Below are 26215 nucleotides of genomic sequence, written 5' to 3' on the forward strand. Positions count from 1 at the left end.
CGCGGCAAGTAACTGTTGCAGTGGCTCTGCAATCCGTGCCTGTTCACGGATAAATCGCCGATAGTAAGTCCAATGCCTAAGAAACTTCGCACCCCTTTTAAGTCTCTGGGGACGGGAAATTCTGCTATTGGAGTGTTTTAAGGGGGTCGGGCCTCACCCCTGCGGCCGACACTAAGCAACCAAGGTAGCGAGTCTCTTTCCTGCATAAGCTGCTCTTCTGTGGCTTTAAGTGCAGGTTCGCTTCCCGAACTTTCGAGAAGAATGTTTCCAGGTGTCGCAGATGCTCAGCAAACGTTTCGCTGAAGACAATCACATCATCCAGGTAAGCTATTGCGCATACCCACTTCATGCCGCCATGGCACTTCACTCGCTGAGGTCTTTCCTGGGCTTTTAGTGAGTCGGGGTAACGGTGTCTCTGCAAAGAGAGCGATCTGAAAAAAGAGAGGCAATAAGATGGGAAAGATGCAGGAATACTGTCCGTGCAAGTTGTGCCACTTCCGTGGTGGTTACTTTGGTACCTTCAAAGCAGCTCCGTCCGGATACGCACAGTGCGTTAAGACTCCACCTGCGCTGTCTCTCCGGGTACGTCGAGCCCTCCACTGAGCCACCACTCCGCAGCAAGCCCCGGTGTCGCATGCCGGCTATTCTGCATGACGTTTAGGCCGCGGAAACAATCAACCACGTACTGCACACGACACCGTAAGGGATGGGACCTGATCTTGGTTTATACTTGACACGAGTCTATCTGTTAGGACGAAGGCCGTCCTTGCTATTCCGTCTTGCGCGCCCCGGTCCTCTGCCGCCAGCACAATGGGGTGCCGCCGAACGTGTCGCGCCGCCGATGGTGCAGTGACTCTTTGGAGGACCTTTCTCGTCGTGTGCGTTGTTCTGCTGCAGAGGCACGTAGTTTGGGGGAGCGGTAACGCTCAGCCGACAGTGGAGGGTACGAAGGTTACTTGTGCGAACACCTCCGGGAACGTTCATGCCAGTGTCGTGCTCAAGCCTGGAGGGACTCCACTCGAGGTGCGATGTCGTCAACATAGCGACTTTAATCCACCAAGGTTAGTAGATAAAGTACAGGATGAAGTCTCTCCCTCTGTATGCAAAGCGTCGGACGCGCAAACGCCGACAAAGTGCTTCACTCCAGTGCTTCTCTCCGGTCTGATCCCAGGAGCTACGTTTGACTGGACAAAATGGATACAAGACGGCTACGGCGCCACTCTTACAATTCCACAGGATATGTTTCCTTTGACGAAGCAGACCTTCGCAGTGGGCTGTGTTGACGTCCAACTAGTCTCTTCCCCCCTTTCCAACGAACCTGCTGCGCAAAAACAGCAACTCGTGTACAGCTGTATGGTGACTGTGACAGTGGAACCACGTGCAGCGACCGCCCTGAACAACGTCGTAAGTTGCTCCTATCCTGACAACACAGAAGCGAACGTGCCAGTGAAGCTTACGCCTTTCAAGAGGAGTTTCGAGCTTGTATGCGGCACGGGTAACACCCCCCAGCCTGGTCAGTACACGAAGCAATTCTGCAGTGGTTCCACAGTGAAAGATTGCACACTCAAGTCGTACACCGACATATTCACGGACTATGAGGAAGGGTGGTGGAGCACACCGGATGGTCAAAACAAGGGGAGCACGGTGAAGTTCGAAATTCCTGCCAGTCAGTTTCCTTCTGAGAAGAAGACCTTCCTCGTCGGTTGTGAGGCCCCTTCATCAGCCGGAGGCCCAAAATTGTATTGTAGCGTGCCAGTTACTGTTGATCCTGCGGGGGGAAGTGAAGGTGGGGGAGGGTCGTCGGCATCGATCCGAACGTATGGGAGGGAGACTCTACTGCTCGGAATCTTCCTCGTGCCAGCAGGTCTTTTCGTCAGTTCGTGTTAGCACTCAAAAGTCTTGTCAGCGACGCAACAGCTTTGCTGCTGTAACAAATTGTTGAGGGCGACTGTTTGAGAAGTTTTTACACACCACTTTCACCGGATGTAATGGCTGCTTAAATTGCATGAAACAGGGGCATGTTATAGTGAGTGAGTATAGATGCCAATGTTGGACAGGAACGCAGGAGGAGAGAGGGGAGACGCAGCGGTAGCCCTCGCGTATATGTGTATACGTATAGAGGGAGAGAATAGACAGTTCTCTGAAGACAGAAATCTGCGGAGGATGGAGTCAGATGCCTTTGCGGGACAACAAGTCCATCAGCTGGCACTTGGGGTAGACAGGCCAGGTAATTTGTCAAAAGACAGCATTGGACTTCTAGGTGCACAGGTGGCAGATATTGCGTGGTTCACTCGTGACCCCAGGTATTCCTGTACAACAGTATATGATTCAGCCGTAGATTCAATAGACCTGTCTGCCTCTCGTATAAAGGTGCTCCGCCCTCTTGACCGCAATGACGGTTGACTGGCACCTTCGCGGGCTCCTTGGTGTACATGTGTCTATATACTAAATATACGTATGGACATGCTAGTGATCGTCCTTTCATCCTTTTATCCGAGTAGCTCTTATGAGTAACCTATATCAGTACATGTGTAATTCTCGAGGAATTTTTTAACGACAAAATTTGAGAGGGACCTCACGTCATTATTTGTTCCGTTTTGCGTGCTCGTCATGCGGTCGGGTGTCTTGGCGGAGGGCCTTGTGCGTTCGCCGTCCATCGCTTGTCAGTTGCATCAGGAACTAGAGATATTATCTTTCCGCTGGTCAACGACGACGGCGCGAATGCGACACAACTTGTCTCTACCGTCGGCTTTCCAGGCCATGCGGAGAGACTCCTCTTCGTAAACACAGACGCTTCGAATGCTTAGTCCACGCACTGAACCTGAGAGTTTCAAGAAATGAGATATGCAATAAAGCCGTTTTCAATGCTGCCTCACCCGCATGGAGCTGACAAGAACTGCTTGTCTGTAGTCAGGTCTTGTAGTAGCCGACTCGTATCAGATGGCCGTGCCGCTCTCTGTCTTGCTATTTTTCTCATGCCAAGGAATAATCTCGTCATAGCGAGGCACGCGTCATGGTTCTGCTTGATGCTGCCAGTCCTCTGTGTTTGAAGAAGCCGCGCAACCTCTTGCTCCAGGTGGATTTGTCGGTAAGCCTGCCGTATGCGTAGCTTTTCTTCGGTCACGAGACGAAACAGCCGCCTCTCGGTGGCGTTTGGGGAAATCACGAACACTCGCTCTTACCCCAGGAAGACCCGAAAGCGAAAGGCGGAGACACAGACAGACAAATTCTCCACGCTTGTGCCTCCTTGCAGACAGACAAGCGACTCCAGGAGTTTGCCGTATACGAATGCCACGGAGCGCTGGCCGTTTATCTTTGTATCGCGCTTTTGTGTAGTCCACGGTCCATACGCGGCTACTTCCCAAAACGGAGTTTTGGATAGAGGCCGTCCCGACTGACGACACTTCCACATATTGCTCTGAGTTTCTATCCGTCACCTTTAGTCCTTGCAAAGGTATTCACTCCGGATTAGAAGCAGACATTGCTTTCTCCATCTCATATTCAGGACCACATAACCGCAACCTGGAACAACCCGTGGCTGTATAGCGTTTGAGCCCGAGAGCGTCGACCTTTCGCGATTGGGCCCACCGCGTCCAGAGCGGCATCTTCGGTGGCAGCAACCGGAGTGCCGACTGTACACACCCGGCCACGGAGGGATTACTTCTTAGCAGGTCAGGGCCAACGTGCCCTCTGGACTAGGATTGTCCTGCCGCGCGGAAGTGCTTATCCCTCCGCCCAACAGAGACACCTGACAGAAGCCATCTGCGGTGCACGCATGATCCGTTTGCATCTTCGACGCTGAGCGAGCAACGACCAGAGATGCCGCTTGGGGCAACCAAAGCTGTGGCTCTTACTAGCCCCCCCAACTGCGTACAGCTGGGACAAACGGGACCACATCGTGTTTTAGGGATCACTAGACTCTCATCCTCCTCAGGACTCTCCTGATGTGCGGTGCCTGTGATCGCTAGGGGTCCCACCGAGGCTCGATATTTATTAGACCACGCGAACGCGTTTCGAGAGCCGCTTCCTTTTTCTGATTGATACTAGTGAGTCTGAAATACTGTTGCGGGCTGTTCCCGCTTTCGCCGGCGCCTCCCGTTTCTCTGTCGCCGCTTAGCTAGCGAGACGAGCCCGCTGGGCCGGGGATGGCGCGGTGAGATTTGATAGCAGGCTCTCCTCGACGTGTGCTTCGTTGTGGTGCGATGCTGCATAGTTACTTTGTGCACCCCGATTTGTCGCCAGGAGGGAGGGTAGGTGCGGAGGTCACTTGCAGAAACAGTTCCTTGAAAGTTCATGCCGGCGTTGTGCCCGAGCCCGCCCGGACCTCATTTCAGTTGAACCGTATTTACCAGTCCGACCTCATGCCACCCTGATTCACAGGCGAGAAGCCCTGCCGCTCCTGCTGGCGTGAGGAGCTACGGAAGTGGAAACGGTATGAACTGCTTGGATTATGTGCTCCTCTCCGATCTAGTCTTCGGGGCCATAGCCGACTGGCAGAGGAAACAACCTAGGGGCGCAAGCGCAGGATTCGCCATGATGAGTTTCCTCTGACAGAGCACAAGGGCGTGGTCGGCTGAGTACACTTGAAACCACCTCGCGACGTGAAGTAGGATACAGGTGCATGACAGCGGAACCGCGTGGAGCGCCAGTTAGGAACAGCTCCGGCTGCCCCTGTGCTGACAACAAAGAGATCAGTATGCCCGTGACGCTTAAGTTTAGGATTGAGCTCAAAAATTAGCTTCTTGGTGGCGCGGATAAGAAGCCGCAAGCTGTCCAGCAAGCCAGTCAATTTTGCAGTGGTCCGACCTCAAAGGAGTGCGAAACTCAGTCCTACACCAGTTTGTTCAGAGCGTCTGAACAAACAGCGGCTGGTGAAGCACACCTGACGGGGCCACGAAGGTGAGCAAAGTGAAGCCTGGGATTCTGCGGACCGCTTTTCTTCCGAGAAAAAGGCCTTCTTCTTCGGCTGTGAAGCGCCTTCATCCGCCGCGGGTGAAGCATCCTAGTGCGGTGTCCCAGCTTCCATGGATGCGAAGAGCCGAAGCGGAGGTGGGGCGCGTCAGCGTCGTTTCGCGGGGACGGGAGCGAGATTCTGTTGCTCGGAATCACCTTGCTCACAGCGGTCTTTCTTTTCGGCTCGAGGTTTAGCAGCATTTTTGGACAAGGAAACCTTGTCAACGTCGGCATCGTGTTTCTCTGTGAGGCATTTTGCCGTGCAGAGAGTGTCGGCGTCACGGGACACTTTGCTCGCTGAGATGGCTGCCACGACTGACTGGAAATACAGGGCCACCATGAAAAGGAGGGCACTACGAAGTGAAAGGCACGGAGAGCGGCCGCGGTGGTCGTGCCGTTTCCTTGCTACTGGCAAGCCGTATGAGTTATTAGTATCTCTGTGTACACGTGCACATGGTTCAAGCAGTGGGCTGGAGCCATTTCCCTCGCGTAAAAGCTGGTGGACTCGTTCGTCCGCGTTAGTACTTCACTCCATCTGTCGCAGCTTCCTGCCTATGTGGAGGCTAAAGAGAAGGGAACAGTTGTTTTTTGACACTTTCTTCGGCATGAGTGAAGAATAATCAAGGGCCCTACGTAGTTTCGGGAATACGTGTACAAAAAGTCTGCAACTCTCCTAGAAGAGCCACGCAAACACTCTGGTTGCCGGCGGTTGTCCGGGGCGCGAGCACAGGTCCAACCGTCACCGTTTCAGTCTGGATCCCCTCAGCCACTAGTGGCTAATTGCTCGTCTCGCACACCGGGAACTTTCATTCTGCGGAGAAAAACTCTTTACCTGTCGCGAACTTGACGGCTGCAATTCAGAGCACCGGCCGACCGTAGCGCAGCGGGAGGGGCCGCGGAGCAGCGCCAGCACATTGAGTTCTTCCTGGTGCCTGTTGCCGTGAGTGACATGGCTGGCGCATGGGTGGGTCACAGCGTGGCTGCGGGTGTGCCGAAGCTTGCTCCCTCATGCGGCCCAAGAGCGTGGTGGAGGGACCCTGCTTTGCGTGACGGTTCCGGCTCGCACGGGTTCTTGCCTTCACGAGAAGGAACTGTGTAATTGTGTTTCCTCCCTGCAAGCGGGCGGGCTTGGTTCTGAATCGCCATTGGAGGCAATATGCGAGGACGATTGTAGCCGTTTTTTCTTCTGTCCTGTGCCTGTTAGTCCTCGGTCTCCAGCAGAATGACAGCAAGCCAAACCTGCCGGGCCGGTGCCGGCCCTGTGTCTCTTCATGGAATGTTCTTCTTCGTGATTTTGGGTGTTTTGTTGCAGTGCCGCATGGTTGCTAGTAGTACAACCGGTGAGCAGCAGATAGTAGGGACTACCAGTTACACTTGTTCAAACGCTTCAGGGATTGTCCGAGCCAGCGTCGTGCTCAAGCCCGGAGGGACTCCCCTTCAGTTGTCTTGTGCCAGCAAAGAGAACCTTGTGCCACAAGGGCTGACTGGTCAGTCCGAAGCCGGCGTGTCTCCTAAGGTCTGCAAGGCCACGGAGGACTCGCTGACAGACTGTCAGAACCCCTTGTCTCTGTCCGAGTTAATTCCCGGGGCCACTTCTGGCTGGACAGAAGAGATAGCCAACGGGGCGAGGCTTACGATACCGGGAGATAAATTTCCTTTGACAGAGCAGAAGTTTGCAGTTGGGTGTGTCAACACGAAAGTGGTTGGCGAGCAGGCGAACTCAGCGTACGGGTGTATGGTGACTGTGACTGTGGAACCACGTGCAGCGACCGTCGTGGATAACGTCGTGACCTGCTCATATGGTAGCAAAGAAGCCAATGCACCGGTGAGCCTTACACCTTCCACCCGAAGTTTCAAGCTTGTATGTGGAGCGAATAACAAGCTCCAGCCTGTCCAGTACACGATGCAATTCTGCAGTGGCTCGACAGTGAAGAACTGCACACCCAAGTCCTACAACGAGTTATTCACGGGGTATGAGGAAGGGTGGTGGAGCACACCTGGAGGGACTAACATGGAGAGCACCGCCAAGTTTGAAATCCCTCCGGACCGCTTTCCTTCTGAGAAGAAGATTTTCCTCGTCGGTTGTGAGGCCCCTTCATCAGCAGCAGCCCAGCCATTCTATTGCAATGTTCCAGTCACCGTGGATCCACAGAAAGCCAACGAAGATGGGGGAGGGGCATCAGCATCCATCAGGACGGACGCAAAAGTGATTCTTCTTGGAATCTCCGCGGTGGTAGCGGGCTGTTTTTTCAGTTTTTGATAGCACTCAAAAGCTTTACCGCCGATAGCGCAAAATCTCTGCTTCCGTAGCTTTCTTTGGAGGGTGACTGTTTTTACACACCATTTTCACTCGCTGTAATGGCTGTTAAGATTCCTTGCAGGGCAGGTCGTAATGAGTGAGTATAGATGCCGGTTGTGGACAGGAAGGCAGCAAGAGATGGGGCGCAGCGGTAGCCCTGGTGTATATATATTTATGTAGAGAGAGAGAATAAACAGTTGCCCGAAGACAGAAATCTGCGGAGGACAGAGTCAGATGCCTTTGCGGGACAACGAGTCCAGCGGCTCGTACTCGGGCTAGACAGGTCAGGTAATTTGTCAAAAGACAGCATTGGACTTTGAGGTGCACAGGTGCCAGATTTTGCTTGGTTCACTCGTGACCCCAGGTATTCCTATACAACAGAAAATGATTTAGCCGTGGATTCAATAGACCTGTCCTTCTCCCGTAAAATGCTGTCACGCTCTCTTGCCCGCAATGACGGTTGACTGGCACCTTCGCGGGCTCCTTGGTGTACATGTGTATGTATACGAAGTATAGGTATGCACATGCTAGTGATCGTCCTTCGATACGAGTAGCTTTTATGAGTAACTTAGATCAGTACATGTGTAATTCTCGAGGAATTTTTCCAGTACAGAGTGTGAGAGGGACCTCACGTCGTTGTGTGTTTCGTTTTCTCAGTCTGTCATACTGTCGAATCCGCTGGTGGTGGCGGTAGCATGTCCGCCCTTCACCAGCCTTCAGCTTTTCCACTGGGCATGGCAATTGGCGGGCGGATTTAGTTTCATTTTTGAGCGACAGTACGAAGGCCCAAACTTAAGAAAAATTGACATAACATCATCTTTTCGACATAGTCTGGACTATCCAGAGAAAGGCGTAACCATCTCTGATTCCTGAATTTCATCTGAAGGACAGAGAAACCCACGAAGACTTTTACCTGCATTCTCCCCTGCCACAGAGCGGACAGTGGCGATTCGATTGCTCAGTGTGCAAGCTTTGCCGTCGGGGTGAAGATTTGTATCAGACACAAAACCGCATGGAAGCATACAGCTTGGGGAACGCATGACATTGTTCCGCGCCACCGTCTTCTTAGTCTTGTCGAATAGACTGAATCATCGCTCTCCCGACTCTTCCTGTCCGAACGGATACTACATAGTGGTTTTGATGCTGCCGGCGCTCCTTTGGTCATGAAAGAAAATGGGCGACTCGTAGAACTCCAGTGTGAGTCTTTGGGCACTCGCCTCACCCGGAAAAGATCAGGAGAAGCTCGCGACTACAGCTTGCAAATTCGAATTCGAGAGCCCCGACATGAAACGGCTCCGAAAGTATGCCCTATAGAACTATCAAGAACGGACAATAAGTCAACCCCAGCTCAACAGGCGACCCCATAGAACAGCAGCACTGAGGACTCGGTAGAAAGTAGCCCCTCTGATACGAGCCAATGCTTCATAGAACTGCGACTTCTACTCCGCCATAGTTTTGAGACTAGTCGAGGTCAGCCATCGTCTTCAACCTCCCCGCAACCACCCTCCCCTACGGCCATCGTCGCGATTGCCAGTGACCACCAGACGGCCCCCGCGCCTCTGAGACGAGCTTGCCCGGGTGCGGCTTCGCTAACGGCCGAAGCAACTCATACGGTGCGAAAAATTTGTGCTAGTCTCTCAACAGATGAAACAATAGAATGACTTCCACCTCAGGTCGTTGTAAGAAGTGCCTTTGAAATCATTTGTTCTTGCTTTTTTTGATCCGCTTTCTCACCTCGATTTTCCGTGTACCGGCGGAACTCGACTGACACCGCTACAGTCTCGACCTCCTTCGCACCGTGATGGCTGGTCTTTCTTCTCTCGGCGCCTCCCGGTTTTCGGGCGTGGGCATAATCCGAACGGAACGAGCGCGCTGGGCCATCGGGGAAGCAGTGGCTTCTCGCAGTACGCTCCTTCTAGTCGTATGTGCTAGTTTGCTGCAATGTTGCGTCATTGCTGCTCAAACGGCTGATCAACAGCCCGTGGTGAAGGGGACAGAAGTCACCTGCAGAAACACTTCCGGAAATGTGCAAGCCAGCGTTGTGCTCAAGGCCGGAGGAACGCCACTCGAGTTTTCGTGTGTTGGCGAGAAGGATTATAGTCCAGCGGGGCTTGTCTGGCCGTCGGGAGGCAAAGCTGCCCCTCAAGTTTGCAAAGCTACAGGCTCGGTGACAGACTGTGAGAACCCCGTGTCTCTCTCGGATTTCATTCCTGGCGCCACGTATGACTGGGTTGAGAAGAGGGAGGGTGCCACCGTGGTCACGATTCCGGAAGATAAATTCCCTACGACAGAGCAGAAGTTTGCTGTTGGGTGTATTCACAAGGTGCTAACAAAGCCGCAAGATGGAGTCATGGAAGAGAAAGTAGCATACAGCTGTATGGTGACCGTGACTGTGGAGCCACCTTACGTGTCGGACAATATCGCAACCTGCTCATATCCTGACAACGTCGAGGCGAACCTGCCGGTGAAGCTGACACCTTCCAGGCGGAGTTTTCAACTTGAATGCGGCTCAGGGAACATTCCACAGCCTAGTCAGTACACGAAGGAGTACTGCACTGGCACAACAGTCAAGAATTGCACGCCTGCTCCTTACACCAATCTATTCACGGGGTACCAAGAAAGCTGGTGGAGCACATCTGACGGGACGGCCAACAACAACGGGAGCACACTGAAGTTCGAAATTCCCGAGAAGAATTTTCCTGTCGAGAGGAAGAACTTCCTCGTTGGTTGTGAGGCGTCCTCAGCTGACACCCCAACGCAGAAAAAGTACTGCAATGTCGCAGTGACAGTTGCACTGAAGGAAGGAAGCGCAGCGGGAGGGGCGTTAGCATCGATCCACGTGGGTGCAAGGGAGATGGGACTGGTTGGAATTTTCGTGCTTGCATCATGCTTCTTCGCCGGTTCATTTTAACAGCGGGGTTTTGACTAGACAGCCTTGCCGGTGACGATGAAGTCTCTCGGTAAATCGTTTTCCCGAAGAGTCTTAGCTAGCGTTTGACAGTTCTCTACAGAAGGCATCATCGCGCGGCCTGGTGGCTGCTGAGTACAACGGATAGGACTGACTGACTGGGGGTGGAAAGAGAAGAGGAAGAATGATGATGTTGCAGAGGGAGAGACTGAAAAATGAAGTAGCCGCGGTGGTGGGATTCTGTCAGTTTTTATGTCTTCTGTTTTGCTGGGGGGAGATTTGTCGGTTGGTATCTGTCAAACTATCTAAGCTTAAACACGATGCAGGCCTGGCTTTGACAAAAGTGGTGTATATTACAGCTGTTGCGCTGGTTGACTCGTTCGCCCGTGCTTTTTTTTTTCTTTTCATTCTGTCCGTCGCCGATGTTTGTATTAGTAAGTATAATTGTTTCAGCTATGATGAGGGAGCCTGTCTAAAGCGAAGGTATATACATGGAATTCGTATACCGAACCTTATAGGGAGTGTCGCCAGCAATCAGTCTCCCGAGGTGTATAGAGAAGAAAAGAAGGCGGGGCCCCCTTCGGGAAGACGGACGCTTTTTCTTTGCTCTTCTACCTGGCGTTCAACGCTTGATTTATGTGTTTCTTGAAGGGCTTTGTTCCAACAAGCAAATGGTTCATGCAGGAAGTAATAGTCCACCACATCATGGTGTGTTTTCGGGACGTAGTTGAACTGACGCATCTGCTGGTTCTTATGTGTGTCAGGATGTAGTCTCAGTTTCTATTCCTCTTTTTGGTTCTGCGGTCATCGACATTCTGTGAAATGGCCCGCTGGGATGGCGGTGCAGTAGGTTTGCCCGACTGATGAACCAGTCGTCATTTTCCATCACATCGGACGCAGGCAGATGGACATTAAGTGCGGCGGATAGATAACATGATTCCGCCTCTGTCTTCTTCAACTAGTTATTCTTTTTGATAACCCGGAGAGACAGGTGCCAGCGGGGAGCATGTGCTTCTTGCATTTTATCCCTTTTTCGGTTAAAGGAACTGAGTCGAAAACAGACGTCGGTTTTCCTGCGTTCATTGCCGTCCTAGAAGTGTGAATTGTTGATGCTGATGCCTTGCTTCCTTCCTTGCTTCCTCGCTTAGTCTCGGAGGTTCTCACATTAGCGGAAAGATATGTGCTGAAAGGGGGTGCACCCCCTTTCAGCACATATCTTTCTCTCACTCCCCGTGAGTGAGCGACGTTGTCGTTCATCGTCTGTGAGGGGAAAGCCCTAGTTACGGAGATGAGTTCGTACTGCCTTGACACACCTAGGATCGCGTCTCTTTGTCTCGATCGAAAACACGCCGAGGGGTGGTGGACTCTATCTGAGTCGTCATACAATCACAATGATGAGCAGTAGAAGGTTTTCATTCACTCAAGCTAGGTCAACAAAGAACTTCATAGCCTTTAGATCATCTGGAACCAGGAGAATATTTGACGGCAGTTTTCCTCCCGGGAGGCCAGGGGAATGAACTTCAGCGACGTATGTGGGCCCGGCGGCGATCTCGTCCTCAAGTTGTGATAAGGACGGCACCTCCTGCAAAATGCCCACAGACCAAAACAGAGATGCATTCTCTTTACAGAAAGATCTACAAGCGTACACGGCATATACCTGGAATAACCACCAGGCTACACATCATGTGCTTTTGGTTTGGCGAAAGTACTATATATATACTTACAGACATGAGACTCAGGTCACGTAGGTACCTATTTTCCTGTGTGGATGGGTGGCAGAATGATTGTATGCATGCATATACACACATAGAGAGAGAAAAGCGGAGACATTCAGGAGTCTGTCTCGACGTTTGCATGGCTGCAAAGACACACGGGAGGTGCTACACGTAACACCTTCGCTTCAGTTGCCCTGCTGTCCACCCAGAAGTTTCTATATACCGCCAAGATTCTATACAACGCCACACATACTGAACGCCACCACCGTCGCTGTCTTTATTTTAGTATGTTGTACGTGGAAGGGGTTTCTGAAAATTTCTGCCGTGTGTGTGGTATCATACGCCTGACTCCTCTTTTGAAAAGAAAGTCCTACCCCTTGCCTAGCCTCTGCCTACTATATCGTTTCTTTCTTACCTGTCTATACAGATGTATATACATCCGGAGGACTTGGTCTATATCGCCCTCTCAACTTTGAAGGCGTCATCAAGGTAATCCATGTCTCGCTTTCATATTGTGAAAGAAAACCGTAGAATACCATTTATACATCTACCCGAAGATGTATACGTAGATACATCTATAGGTGCGACATGCAAGAATGAGCTGCCTGACCTACATACACGTGTATGAGGGATTTGCCTATACGTCCTTGTAAACTGTTTTTTACCTCGACTTTATAGACATGTAGAATGCATGCGACGTTACAGAATTTGACACAGTCCACATCATTTGTTGACGGGACGGCCAAGATAGCGTTCAGCAAAGATAAGGGATTCCCTGTCCATGGAGACACGACTATGGGGCTCTGCCGGTGTACCCGGACGTAGTCTGTATATGCAGACAGTAACCAAAGGCAAGATAGTGGACCCACTTTGGTGCAGACAAAATGGATCAGCAGAGGTATGTGAGGGATAATATACATCTAGTGCTTTACACAGGAATACAATATCCCGATGAAGATTCAAGCAGTTAACCTATCTTTGCTGAGGTACCAGGTGTGCATACACCGGATGAGGACTAGGTGTATTGACACCCGATGAGGACTAGGTGTATAGACATCCGATGAGGACTAGGTGTATAGACACCCGATAAGGACTAAGATTATGAACACCGTAGAGCTCTACAACAAGAACAATGCCGCCCAAGTGCCGTGCACAACACGAGGCAAGAAGAATCAGGGATGCGAGGGAGAAAGAAGGAGGACTAGAGAAGGTTCAGTAAGCCTGGTCGTTTTTGATCAGGCCACGGAAGAGAAGGAATCGTCGGGTGGTGGAGAGACCACGTGAGAGGAACACAAGAAGAAAGTTGGGGTCTGCTTTAGTCCAAGATTCGGGTTCTATAGATCCTAGTAGGCCTAAAATCCACGTCTCTAAACTTTTTCCTTTTCTGCCCATCCTCTGTGCCCCCCCTTTCCTCTATCTATCTATCTAAGTCTTGGCGTATCTTTTCTATCTGGTGGAATCTGCCGGAGACAGGATCCTCGATCATGAGAAGAGACGACTCACCTGCTGGTAAAGCTGAGAGCGGTGCTTGATTCGTGGTCTCATACCGGACGAGCTTATATTCGGAGAGTCTCAACCGCAACGTCTGAGGTCGATAACGCTTTTCTGCTCCCTCTATCCCAAGGAAATAACTCAGTACACGTGCTCGGCGAAGCTGCCTCAACCGCACATTGTCAACCTACACAGACAAAGGACAGCCCAAGCATCCCACAGCCTAGCGATAGAAATCGCCACGGCGCCTCCAGATACTACGAAAGGTACCTTGAGAGGTAGATAGAAAGAAGGAAGAAAAAAGTGACAGAGGCAGAGAAACGCAAAGAACTCTACATCCGCAATGCTATCATGCGTATACATACATACATACACATACATACATATACATACATACATGCATACATATATACACATACATACATACAAACACACGTATATACAACAAGATGCATTCATGAATCCAATGTTCTCGAGCACATGTATACAGATATACAGGTAAACAGAATAGAGTTTAAAGGCAGATAGATACATCTACAGAGGGGTAACAAGGCTGGAGATAACTGGGCGGCACAAGTGGGCGATCTTTCGCAGTTGTTGAGGGAGAAGGGAAGAGCGAAAGAGTACAGCAAGAGGGAGTAGAAAGAAAAGAAACCCTAAAGATAAGAGAAAGGGAGAGGACTACCTAGTGGTTTGTATTTCTCTCTCTCTACTTCCGTCCTTGTCTCTCTCTGTCTCTAAGAAAAGTAGTGAGTGACAGGGGGGGTCGATGCTGGTGCTGTGAAAAGCAAAGCACGGAGAGATCTAGCAAAGAATCAGCAAGGAAGATGAGGAAAAGAAGGTCAAGATACAAACACCTGTGATGGTGTGATGGAGACCTGGCTTATTCAGAAAAAAAGGATGAGAAAGAGAAAGAAAGAGAGGAGAGACTACTACTACGAAGAAGAAGAAGGCGCATGCATTAGACGACGTGCGTACAGTTACGGCACCTTCCATTTTCTTCAGGCCGACAACTTCAACTCCTCCTGGATCAAATAACTCTTGGAATTCTTCTTCTCTTGTATCTCCATCTTCATCTTCTGTTTCTTCTTCTTCTTCTCCTTTCATGTTGTCTTCTTCTTCCTCCTCATCCTGTCCTCCCAAGAACTCTAGGCTGGTTTTCCTCTCGTGATCCTCAATCCTCTCCGTGTCACTTCTGTCTTCTCCTTCCTGTTGTCCTCGTAGCTTTCCCTTTTTCTTGCCTAGGTTCCTACGGTGTTTGTCGCGACGAAGACGATGAAGTCTCATCGATCTTCGCAGCTCAAGAATCCGTCTCTTTCTTCTCTCTAAAGCTTCTGATTCATTACAAGGTTCGTCATAACTAAAGAAGTCTTGTATGGACCGTAGAAGACTTGGGTTATCTACGACAAGAACGATGTCCACATTGAAGATTTCCACAAGCCGTACAATAAGGGATAACCCTGCTTGAGGGGGAGCATTGATAATGAGGCCTGAGGCAGCAAGAAGTCTTTGTAGATCTCCTTCTTTCTCTCCCTCTTCTTTCACAAGACTTTCTCTTTCTTGAAGATTCTCAGCAAAAGCTAAATACACAGAACAACTTAAGCACTCGCATAACCACTCAAACAAGGCCGTCGAATACACCCCAGCTGCTCCAACCCCTACGCCACCCCCACCTCCTCCTTCTCTTCCTGATGGATGATCAAAGCCACCGCCTGGCCCTGACAGAAAGAGGTCGTTAGAATTCAGATGAAGTTCTCCCGAAGAAAACAATCGTGCGAAATCATTCGATTCAAAGGATGAAAGAGATGAAGAGGACGAGGAGGAAGCATCGACTCCCCCACCGATGGCGGTAGTAGGCACCGTCGCAGAAGACGTAGAAGACGGGCTATCTGTTCTTCCATAGAAGAAAACAAGAGGAAAGCTTGGCTCTGCTGTGAAATCTAAAGACTCCAGAACGACAGCTCCAATACACCCTGGAGGGATATGCACTTGGGGTTTATCCGTACTCCCTCTGAAAAAAGCAACACAAAGAATGATATATAGCTACCTTCAAATTGACTCTTCTCTTCTCCAGGGGCCACGCCTAGTATCAGCCATAGAGAAATCGATGGTGCTGACTGGTCAATACGTAGTGATCAGGTATCGAACCCCAGCTCAAAGACCGACGAGTTCAGTACAATACAGAGCGACAGGTGGTGATCTAACCCCGGTAGGTGGAGTCTACACATGGAAGACGAAAAGCTTCGAAGAGATCCGTCTTTCAGGTATCTCTCCTCTTAGAAAAATGAACCCGTTCGCACGTAGAGGTGGAGAGGAAAAAGATTTCCATATAGTCGCAATGGCAGAAGCCAAAGAAGAAGAGAGACTTCCGTAACCTTTTAGTTAGCGTCTTGGACTAAGAGAGAAACTTAGAGGGACAGAGAGAGATGGAGAGAAACCGTCACAGCTGACCCGTTCATCACTCCTGTATTTCTCCCTCTCCTGAAAGTCCTATTCTTCTGTTTGAGAAAGGTGATATGTTGCTGTGAAGAGCGGAGCTGTGTGTGGATATAAAGATGGTAAGAAGACCAGAAAGACGAAGATTGTCTACACTTGAAAGCGATCGTCTGATTTGCATTTCTGACACGGCTACAGGGTGATTCTATAGGGGAGAGCTACACATACAGAAGGATACTCAAAGACAACTGCAGACAGGTGGACAGGAGGTTACAGACCCACACCCGCAAGAATGCTGTCCTATTGCAGATATATATATAGATATACATGAAGTCTACACATATGTATAGTATAGGTATATGTATGTATCTGCCTATAGCGCGAAGAGAGGGAGAGGTAGAATCTAGGTGGAATCGAAAGAGAATGATAAGAGAGAATTGTGAAGTGTACGTGCCTGTGCATAGGAGGACAGAGATACGAGAGGGTGAGTGAGAAACACGTTAAAAAACACCGACAAGAACAAGAAGAACCAAAGCCATGACGGTAGAAGGCTGAATACAAAGGAGAAGAAAAGAGAGAGAAAAAGACTTGTTTCTTCCATCGTCTTCTTACCTTGGATCAAGCTCAATATACGTAGGTACCCAGCCACTTCGAATCGCGTAGTTCCCTAAGGTCATACAAATAGAACTCTTGCCGCTACAACTGCTTCCTACAACTAAAACCTGAGAAACACACACAAACGACGCCTCCCCAGACGGCGTATCAAACCCCTCTCAGTTAACCGTTCTAACCGTCCTTAACCGTTCTATCTCTGGCTAAGCTGGAGAAAGCCGCAATCTGAGTGACTCTGCATCACCACCACCGCCGCCACCGTTACATATGTATATACATATATATAGAGAGAGAGAGAGAGCGGGAGACAGACCTCTGCGCAACAAGGATAAACTCTTCTTTATTCGAGAAGAACACAAGAAAGAGAAGAAGAAGAAGAAAAGACTCAAGTAGCTTGCTGGGTTGTCTCCCGGACCCTCCAACCAGTCCTCTTTCTCTGTCTCTTCGCTTCTCTGTTTGACTAGCATTGCAGCAGAACAGCCGGGGTGCATCTTATAGTTGCAGTGGCTATGGAGAGAAATGGAGAGGAGCGAGGTGAAAAGTTCGTAGGAGATTTCAAGCTGTCTGTATATCATGCTAAACGGTGTATGGCCGCTTATACGATGTAAGACGACAAAGCTAGTATATCTCATCACGCATGCAGAGCGAAGGGACGACGTAGAGTGGAGCCGACGCGTCGAGAAGTGACTCTCCGACAAGAGGAATGAAGAGACGAGAGAGAGAGACGAAAAAGACACCAGCGAGAGAGAAAGAAAGAAGGGAAGCTGAAGAAGAAACAACAGGGAAACTGATAAATACCCTGGGGCCGAGAGATCTTCGTAGAGCGGCAATCTGTCGACGTGCGTCAAGCACCGCAGATAAGGCCAGATACTCCTTCATCGCCGGATTGCTTGCCGTATATTCCTGCAAAAACACAGGAAGAATGACTGAGCCGCTGTCTCTTCATTCTTCATATTTGGGCACGTATGCATAACTTGAGATGGCTGATGTATAGATCACGTAGGACCCCGAGGCTGGAGTATACACATATACCTATATATGTATCGGTGTGTCATAAGTCTAACAGTAGCTACATACACCTTGCTTGGTTCTCCTATAGCCAAGCCGTACCCACAGAGAAGGAGTGCATATACGCCTATACACATCTATAGTATACTTTACCTCTATGCGCCTACATCAGCGTAAAGATTCCATTGAACCACATTGCTGTTCAATCTCTCTCTAGAGATATGCATATGTATGTATGTGTGTCTGTATGCACGAATATGTATGTATGTATGTACGTACGTATGTATGTCTACCTGCTGAAGAAGACCTCCGGAAAGTGTTCTATTTCTACATGATCTTCATTCATACCTCCTTCATCCCTGGGGAGAAATCGGCTCCCTGACACAACAGACGGAACTTCAGCATGACCCCTTGTAGAGAAACGCACGGAAGTATGACCATTCACATGAACGGCCTTCTTAGAGTCCGTAGATTTCCATCTTGAACTACAAAGACCCTTCCTCCAGCTCTTAGCCCATCTCATCTTCTAGACTCCTGTCTTGCTTTCTCTCTTAGCTGCTATTACTTACCTGCTGGACACGTCCCCTCAGCTGGAGTGTACATCCACCCCAAGAGAAGACCGCCAGGCGGCTACCAGGGAGGAGAGGATATTCGACATCTGGAAGTAATTCTGATCCAAAGATCTCCGCTGTTCCGGGAAGAGCTCCGCTATTAATGCGGCCGTCTTCACTACTATCTGGGTTCTTCATCGGATAGCTATGGCCACTACTACTACTACTCGAGTCATCTTCGCCACCTCCTGCTCCTCGCCCGCTGTTCACCTCCCGGGGATGAGGAGAGTCAGAAGGTAGGAGCTGCCAAGGAAGACACGTTGGAGAAAGAGAAAAACAAGAGGGAGAGGAGTAGACAGATAAGCATCCATGGAAAAACACACACATGGAGAGAGATAGATATGTACAAACACACCATACATAGAAACACAGATCTACAGATACAGACATGCAAGACACATATACATATATACAGATAGATAAATACATAGATTAAAGATAGATAGAGAGATAGACAGATAGATAGACGACAGGCAGATAGATACATAGGCACATACACATAAACTACTCAACTACATAAACACACGTGGTGGTGTATGGTACCGATGGCTAGCAACTTGCCTAACTATAAGCAGCCTGAAAGAAACCATCACGAGCGCACCATGTAGAGACTCCGACCTTCTCCATATAGCCACTGTCTTTTGTCCCAGCAGTTCTGCGTGATTGCTGAGAAACTTTTCCCGTTGTTTGATCTTTTTTGACGACATACACTTGGGCCCCTCCTTCTCTCCGTTTTCTTCTCTCTTGTGACATCTATCTCTCTCTTTCAAATCTTTCCTCTTTTTCCTTTTTTCTCCACACACGTCGCGTGAATCTCCTCTGTCATCTTCTTACTCTTATAAGAGTCGAGGCGTCTGTAGGTCTAGCATCTGCACCTGGAGGTGCGACTGTGAGATCGCGTTGATTTTCTTCCAGGACCAGACGTAACTCAGTCATAGGCTTGAGTGTATGTACACGTACAGCCGCACAACTCCCCCTCCCACTACTTCCGCCCCCTGCACGACCTCCCTGCAGAATTCCATGAGCTGTCGCAGCCCCAGTGACATCTCTCCCGGCTCCTGCCCCACTGATAAAACCGGAAGAAGAAGATAAAGACGAAGAAGATCCTTTCCCCCATCCGCCTCCTCGATTTCTTCTTTCTCCTGCGTTCTGTTGTTGTGATCCTTGGTGTCCCGACCGAAGTGGATGATGATGCACTTTACCTCCCCCTCCTCCTGCAGAAGCAGCATGAAATCTCGTTTCTCGGCTTGAACTTCTCCCTTCTCCACGTGACGAGACATCCCCTGAGTCGCCTTCTCCTTCTCCCCTTGACCCGTTTAATAGAGTCGATGAGGAAGAAGATCCGGTACGAGAAGGATAAGATCTTGAGGGGGGCTGATGTGTAGGATGGTGTCTGTCGCCCCCTCGTTCTTTTCTCTCTGTTGACATAGGATGTCTGCCTCCCCGTTGATGTTCTCCCGAAGGACGAGGAAGGCTTCCGTTCTGATGCGAAAGAGATCGCCGGGAAAATACTTCTGAAGAGCCAGGAACAGAATGTGAAGGGATCAACGGTTCCCCGCTAGGATTCCCACCATCTTCTCTTGGGTTCATATAGAAGGGTGGTACAGAAGGGGCGCCTTGAGGTGGAACCCCAGGGGGGAGAAAAGGATGGGCTGCCATGTCGAGGCTGAAATGTCGAAGAAGAAAGGTCTTCGACGAGATGAGTCTGATGTGATGTCGCTAGCTCCCTCGGAAAGGGAGGTGAAGGGAGAGGAACATGTTCTAAAACAGGAAGAGAAAACGAAAGGAAGAAATGAACAACAGAGAAAGGCGAGGGAGAAGAGAAAAGGAAAAAGGCAAAGGATGTCTCTGCGAGGGAGATAGGTGGTTTCCTAATGAATGTCTGAAGAAAGAGCGAGCTTCACATTTGTCCATCTGACAAAGAAGACATAGTTGTAGACCTCTCTCTATCACCATCTAGGTATTGGCTGACAGAGAGGAAAAAGAGAGAGTTGTAGGCCTATCTCTTTCGCCATCTAGAGAAATGCGATGTATAGTAACTCTCGTTCGCAAAGAGATAAAGATGATAATGAAGCGAGTTGGAGGACGATAAGGAGGAGGTGAGGAAGAACGGAAAGCGAAGAGACTGAAGAAAGAAGAAATCTTTTTCCTTATGGCGACGTATGATCGTTGAGAAGAAGAAGAAGACACATAAGAACAACAGGTAGACAGAAAAATGAGAGAGAACTTGAGGGAAGGGGAAAAGAAAGAAAGGCCAAGAAAACAAGATATGAAGGAAAAGGAAACAGCGACACAGGAGGAGGGATATGAGGTGCACATACACCCGAGATTGAGTGTCGATGTAGACACTGAGATTTTCGAATAGACTGACTTAGGTTTTTGCTTCTTGCTATCCTCTGTCCTTTCTCTCTTGGGTTGTTCATGAGATTGCAGCGACGACGCTGGGCGCATGCGAAGAACTGGAGTCTCAATGCAGTAGGGCAGGAAAGACGCCAAGGCGAAGAAAGAGAAAACAAGCTCGCTCCACAGTTGAAGAGAGAAGAGAGATCTCACCAAGACGAGAGATGCTTCGACAAGGAGGAGCGATACAGAACAAACGGCGTCAAGAGGGGAGATGGGAAACGACACACGAGAAGAGAAGAAAAAAGAAGAGCACGAAACCAGAAGGGAGTGCAAAAAGTCCGAAAGGAAAGCGAAGTGTCCTATCTATATCCCAGAAAGTCCTGGAAATTTTTTCTTGGTACATAGATCTTCTCTTCAGTTTTGCTTGGCTTGTTCGAGTTTTCCTTCTGAGGAAGACACCTGCATGCAAGGAATGGAGAAAGAGTATCGACAGAGTGACACACTAGTCTCTCTCCAGACACCTTTTTGAATCTCTCTTCGATGTCCTATAGAGAAGGTGCTTATTCCTTTCATCTGACATCTCCGTGTCAGGTGAATGGAATTAGCACCTTCCTTTTTCCTCCGTCGTAGCTTCCTCTCTCGACCTAAATAAGCTCTGAGAAAGGAGGAGAGATGCATGCGTCCGTACATGGGAGAAGACTCTGTTGAGGGCACATCTCAGATTGCCATCTTGGTCTCCATTACGGAGGAGACGCAACTCGGGAGGAGAAGGAACGTCTCTCTAGGCTCTTATGGGTGGTTTTCTTCGCGTCTGTCGTAGCAGGAGACAAGGAAAGAGATCTCATTACAGGTTTCATTCAGGTTCATTTTTGAAACGAGGAGAGAGAAGCCGGCTGTCCGGCGGCACGTATCTCCGGAGAAAGAGATATCTACGTAGAGTGAGGAACAGTAACGTACCCGGTGCACAGAGAGACAACTGATTTGCGAGTTTGAGTGAGATGATTAGGTAGGTACGCTTCCATACCTGCGTATGTCAGGGGCGACCACGACAGAAGACACGTATCAGAAGTCGATCTGAGGTCTCCCGATACCCTTGGTTGTTTCCATATCCCCCTGTATTTCAACCACCGAGTCCTGCTCCTGCATAGCCATTCCTTGCTCATCGATCTATGATCATGACAGGATATTCTTTCCGTCCGATGTACTACTGTTTTGAGGAGGACACCAAAGAAAAGAGGTCCGACTTCCTTGGGCGGGTCCTGTGCCTCTCCCCGTGGTATCCTCGTCTCGTTGGCCGCACCACGACGTGCTATCGAAGAAAGTATGGAGTTCAGATTCCTTAGTTCGCCAAACTCAATGAACGAGGGTTCGATTTCTTTCTTCTCTATTGGCTACCCTTTGCCGTTTCGTACGGGATGATATTCTTCGCATGCACACAGCTCCAGTTTCTCTCACACTTCAATCTCTCTGTGGCGCGCGACACTCGTTAGATGCCTGAAGCGTACGATACAAAGATAATGAGGACATGCATACATACATCTTGTATGATCTAGCCCACTTCTCCCTCCTCTCTCGACTGCTTCCTTCTCTTCAAACAAGTCGGTCCTTTTTGCCGGCGTATCCTTTCTTTCTCCGTCTGTTATCGGTTTGAGTTCACTCTCCCTCCCTGCAAGCAACTCAAGCCGTCTCCTTCCTCCTCACAGGGGTAGCCCACCTCCCCCACTTGGTCTCTCATCAAAGCCTCCAGGAGGGACGTGTTTCACAAAGGCCGTCGGTCGGCAGATGTGAGTATGCTCAAAAATCCTCTGTGCGTGCTCGTTGTAGCAAGAAAAGCGAAGAGGCCAGCTGGAGCATGAAATGCTTTCCGTACATAGGTGACATGCGGAAGCGCGTTCAACCGACCCTCTGCCGTTTCGAGTTTTCGTGAAGAAGGCTCCATTCTCTAAAGGCGTTAGTTAGGATTGATGGTATGCGCAAGAAAGTCTGCTTCTCTCTTCTACTTCTCTAATTCGACAACGGATGATATCCTTCATAAGGCAGTTACTATATATGGTAGTAGAGGTCGTTAGCTAGGGTCATATCGTTTGCGACTACGGTAAGGCATCTCAGTGACTGTCAAACGAATCCTCTTCTACTCTCTTCTTGTATATATATATAGAGAGAGAGTTCGGTCGATGTATATGCACGGAGGATGCGTGTACAAATGATCACCATCCGAGTGGTAAGAGACCGTCGTCAAAACACGTGCTTGACTCCCAGGTGTTTTTTTCCGCTTGGCTTGAACAATCCTTATGCCTCCGGCACAGTAAAGAAAAAACTTCACAGGAAATCGCCATAGAAACACCATCACATCATACATGTATCATAGCGCAGGGAAGTTTCCAGCGGTTCACCATCCATCTACTATGAAAGACATGTAGACATATGTGCAGGATAGACTGGAGATGCTTCTAGAGTCCATCATCGTAGGGTGGGGTTTAGCATGTCTCGTCACGTACCCCCCCCCCTACTCTTATATAAGGCGAGACTTTCGCGTGTACTCCAATCTGGGTATCTTCCCTACATCCTTCCCCCCTTCCCTGGTGCCCAACATCGCTGAGCTTGCACCGCAGCACGCTCGTAGAAGATCATCGACCTCCATCTCGAATAGAAACACTGTCATCCTTCCTTTATCCCTGCATGTACGAGGATCACCAGACAGTCCCGGAATGGTGAGGACCTCATCTTCTCTTACAAAAGAAATAGAACAGGAACGAAGAAGATGACTTGAGTTATGTAACATTCCACACATACAAGTTCTATTTTTTCACTATCTCCTTCTCTCGTGAGATAAATCACCCATGCATCGATATCTATATATATACATATATATGGAGTACTAGAGGATCTGCTATCGGAGAAGGGTGAGAAGACTCAAGCCATACCATGAGGGAACCCTGCATACATCGCTGAAATTTGAAACCCCTCCTCTTCCACACGCATAATGCACGTCCAGATCTATCCATCTATATGCACGGTGGGGTGTTGTGTGGGTGTGTGTATGGTATAGGGAGGGTGATGAAGACATCAGCAGCCTGCTTTGGCATAGAGGTAGACGTATAATGGTAGTGAACTCGACTTCTCGAGTCGAGTTCACTACCATTATATCAGTTTGCATACAGTTCAGGTAAATAGGAGTCACATGCGTAATGGGTGTATGTACAGTGTCTAAGAAGCGCACCAGGAGCGCTGAGGGGAAAGGGAAGAAGACGGGGTTCCTCCTGGTATTCGTATACGAAGACAAAGAAGATGAGATAACATGAAGAGTTTTCTTGAAAGAAGAAAAGAAAGCATGAATCTCTAGGCGGATATGTTCATAAACCGATACTCCCGCATTCAAGCAGAAAGTTTCTTGTGCTGAAACACATTACCAAAGAAGAGGACCAAGGACGACAGACCAGACCCCTCTCCTAGCCCGGGGCCCTCGCCTACGTAAAAGAACGATACAGATGTATAAACACAGGTAGGTAGAGATACAGTTACTACACAGAGAAAGTATATGTATGTGTATGTACAGCTCTACAGAACCGAGATGTATTCTGTCTTCCCCCTGCCTATGCTTCATCGATGAGAGAACTTGTTCGCTATCAAAAGATTGAGACTTCGAAACCTCTGCATTACAATCTTAATTCCGAACTTTCTTCATTTCCCCCCTCTTCTTATATTCGAGAGATAGCTTTATGAAACTGTAACGATTTTTACGGTTGACGGCTTCAAGGGAGGTAGGCACCTACCCCACGTCGAGCGACACAACAGTTCACTCAGATAGAAGACAAGCAGAGAAGAGAGCCCGGTGGGTAGAAGAAGTCGATTCTCAGTCTTTCCATCACCTTCTCATCTTCTTTCTTTGTATGCTCTTAGAAGATAAACAGTCGATGTACGACAGTAAATCATCAGGCATTGAGCTCGGGCCAATCTCCCTCTCTCCCCTGCTTCACTCGACGCCTGTATCATGAGTGATCCGTGGTACCTTTATATTTTGTTTTCAGGAGATGAAACGGACACTGAGAGGTCTCTCTTGTCCTTTTCTCGTGTATATACATCTATATTGTTTCTCTCTGTCTCCGGGGCGTCTCTCTCTCGTATCTCTCTTTCCTCTTGCTACTACCCCCTCCTCTCCTTCTCCACCATCAAAGCGATCTCCCGTCATAACTCCCATCTCCTCCATACATCGCGTACAATAGAAGACAAAGAGCCTTCTCCATCTCATAGAGACAAAGTATATGCTGATATACAGATATAGACAGAGATCGTCTTGTCTATGAATGTGATGGACTCTGTCTAAGAAGGAATCGCAAAAGAATCGAATTGTCGTGAGAATCTCACTCAAGATTTCAGACTTCCTGCTCCTCCCCCTCCGGCAACTCCACACAAGGCATTCATAGGAGCATGACGGGTATGCGGATTTCCGGCCAAAACTCCGCTTCTCTTTCTGCTATCTCCTCCCCCTCCGAAATCTCCTTCCGCACCTCCATCTCCTACTCCATCGGTCGATTCACCTGCCTGTCTCATCCCCCCAGACTCCCCTGTAGAGCTCTCCCCTTCCGTAAGACTCCCCGGTTGTGCACCACCTGCTGAGTTAGAAGAGCCTCCTGACGTGCTGCTGTGACTTGCCTTTGTGGATGATGCCACATGAGGTGGGTGGCTCCCCTCATGAGTCGATCCGACAGGAGGAGGAGGAGAAGAAAGAGGTGCACTTCTCTTAGACGGGGCACCACCACCTGGAGAAGAGGAATGACTCGATGGTAGGAATGTTGGACTACCTCGACTGTTTTCTTCTTCTTCATCTTCATCCGTTAAAGATCTGGTGGCACAGGGACATGAAAGCAAAGACTAAGGCATCATCTCTTTGATGAAAGAAGAAAAATCCTGCTCCACATGTGACCGAGAATGAAGAACGCGGGACTCGTACATGAGGTAAGAGATAACCCGTGCTTCTTCCACCCTTCGATCAAATCGAAAGCTATATGAGGCATACAGAAAAGATCCTCAAGAAACGCTCGTTTCATCGTTCTTACTGTCAATTCAGAGATAGACAAGATCAGACGAGTGTTTTACCGTATATGTACATCTATCTACATAAAAAGGGCGAGTCCTCCTTTCCGCTTGAGATATCGATAGCCTACTAGACGTCTGGGAATGTCTCGACTCCAGTTTAGGAAACCCAACCCGAGAGAATAGATGAGCCATTTATAAGTCATCATTCATATATAATTATCTCAGTCCCCCTCTTACCTCGATTGACTCTTATATCTTTCCATTCTTACATCTTGATTTTCATCGTCTGAACGTCTCCTGCCTCCTCCCCCAGATATCTGCGCCCCTCCTCCTCTCCCTATCCCGCGCATTCCCCGTCCCCCTCTTCCTGGATGACGATCTCTCATATCCATGACTCGGCCCCTTGGAGGAGGGGGAGGAAGAGGAAGAGGGCCTGCTGGTGAAGGGCCTCCTACTCCTCCTGCGCCTTCTCCTCTGCCTATCATTCTTACTCCATCTTCTTCGCTTCCCATCCCTCTATTCCCTACCGGGCCCCCTCCTCGTGTTGCATCACCACCTCCCCCACCTCCGCCTCGACCTCCACCACCTGCTGCTCCTCCCCCCCGTGACATCTTCGATCCTCTTCCTCCCCCGAACGGAGATCTACTTGTGCTTCTATCTGACCATCTATCCCCACCTCCTCCTCTTCCTAGCCGCAATCTTCTATCTTCTCCCCCTCGATTGTTATTCGGACCTCCAAACGGCTGCGGTCCCCCTCCTGGCGATCCATGTGACGATGACATCCCCGTCCACTTCGCCCCGG

General features: G+C 49.5%; 4 protein-coding genes across 4 annotated transcripts in view; 2 read left to right on the forward strand and 2 right to left on the reverse strand.

Moving 5' to 3' along the window:
- Positions 1 to 671: 671 nt before the first annotated feature.
- On the forward strand, positions 672 to 8071 carry CSUI_001832 (surface antigen). Its single transcript, XM_068062035.1, has 2 exons — positions 672 to 2561; positions 5478 to 8071. Exon 1 carries the CDS (start codon positions 811 to 813, stop codon positions 1885 to 1887), a length of 1077 nt encoding a protein of 358 aa, XP_067925985.1. The 5' UTR covers positions 672 to 810; the 3' UTR covers positions 1888 to 2561; positions 5478 to 8071.
- A 644-nt stretch (positions 8072 to 8715) lies between these two features.
- Positions 8716 to 11449, forward strand: CSUI_001833 (surface antigen). Its single transcript, XM_068062036.1, has one exon. The coding sequence runs from the start codon at positions 9054 to 9056 to the stop codon at positions 10161 to 10163; it is 1110 nt and encodes a 369-aa protein (XP_067925986.1). The 5' UTR covers positions 8716 to 9053; the 3' UTR covers positions 10164 to 11449.
- A 131-nt stretch (positions 11450 to 11580) lies between these two features.
- Positions 11581 to 19692, reverse strand: CSUI_001834 (polynucleotide 5 -hydroxyl-kinase; the record flags this gene model as incomplete). Its single annotated transcript, XM_068062037.1, has 8 exons — positions 11581 to 11742; positions 12541 to 12701; positions 13379 to 13553; positions 14345 to 15377; positions 16415 to 16524; positions 17213 to 17317; positions 17992 to 18276; positions 18868 to 19692. 8 exons carry the CDS (start codon positions 19690 to 19692, stop codon positions 11581 to 11583), a joined length of 2856 nt encoding a protein of 951 aa, XP_067925987.1.
- Positions 19693 to 22695: 3003 nt separating this feature from the next.
- The window catches only part of CSUI_001835 (rna recognition motif-containing protein), an 11161-nt gene continuing 7641 nt past the window's right edge, over positions 22696 to 26215 (reverse strand). Inside the window, exons 6-7 of the mRNA XM_068062038.1 lie at positions 25651 to 26215; positions 22696 to 25219 (exon numbers count right to left, since the gene is read on the reverse strand). The exon at positions 25651 to 26215 is cut by the window's right edge and continues 1500 nt beyond it. Coding sequence (XP_067925988.1) covers positions 24742 to 25219; positions 25651 to 26215 — 1043 coding nt within the window. The 3' untranslated portion in view covers positions 22696 to 24741. The remainder of the gene's footprint in view (positions 25220 to 25650) is intronic.

The sequence above is a fragment of the Cystoisospora suis genome, assembly GCF_002600585.1.
Source record: "Cystoisospora suis strain Wien I chromosome Unknown contig_741, whole genome shotgun sequence".
Classification (NCBI taxonomy): Eukaryota; Apicomplexa; class Conoidasida; order Eucoccidiorida; family Sarcocystidae; genus Cystoisospora; species Cystoisospora suis.

Coding starts and splice junctions, on each gene's coding strand:
- CSUI_001832 (XM_068062035.1), top strand. CDS start 811: ATGGGGTGCCGCCGAACGTGTCGCGCCGCCGATGGTGCAGTGACTCTT.
- CSUI_001833 (XM_068062036.1), top strand. CDS start 9,054: ATGGCTGGTCTTTCTTCTCTCGGCGCCTCCCGGTTTTCGGGCGTGGGC.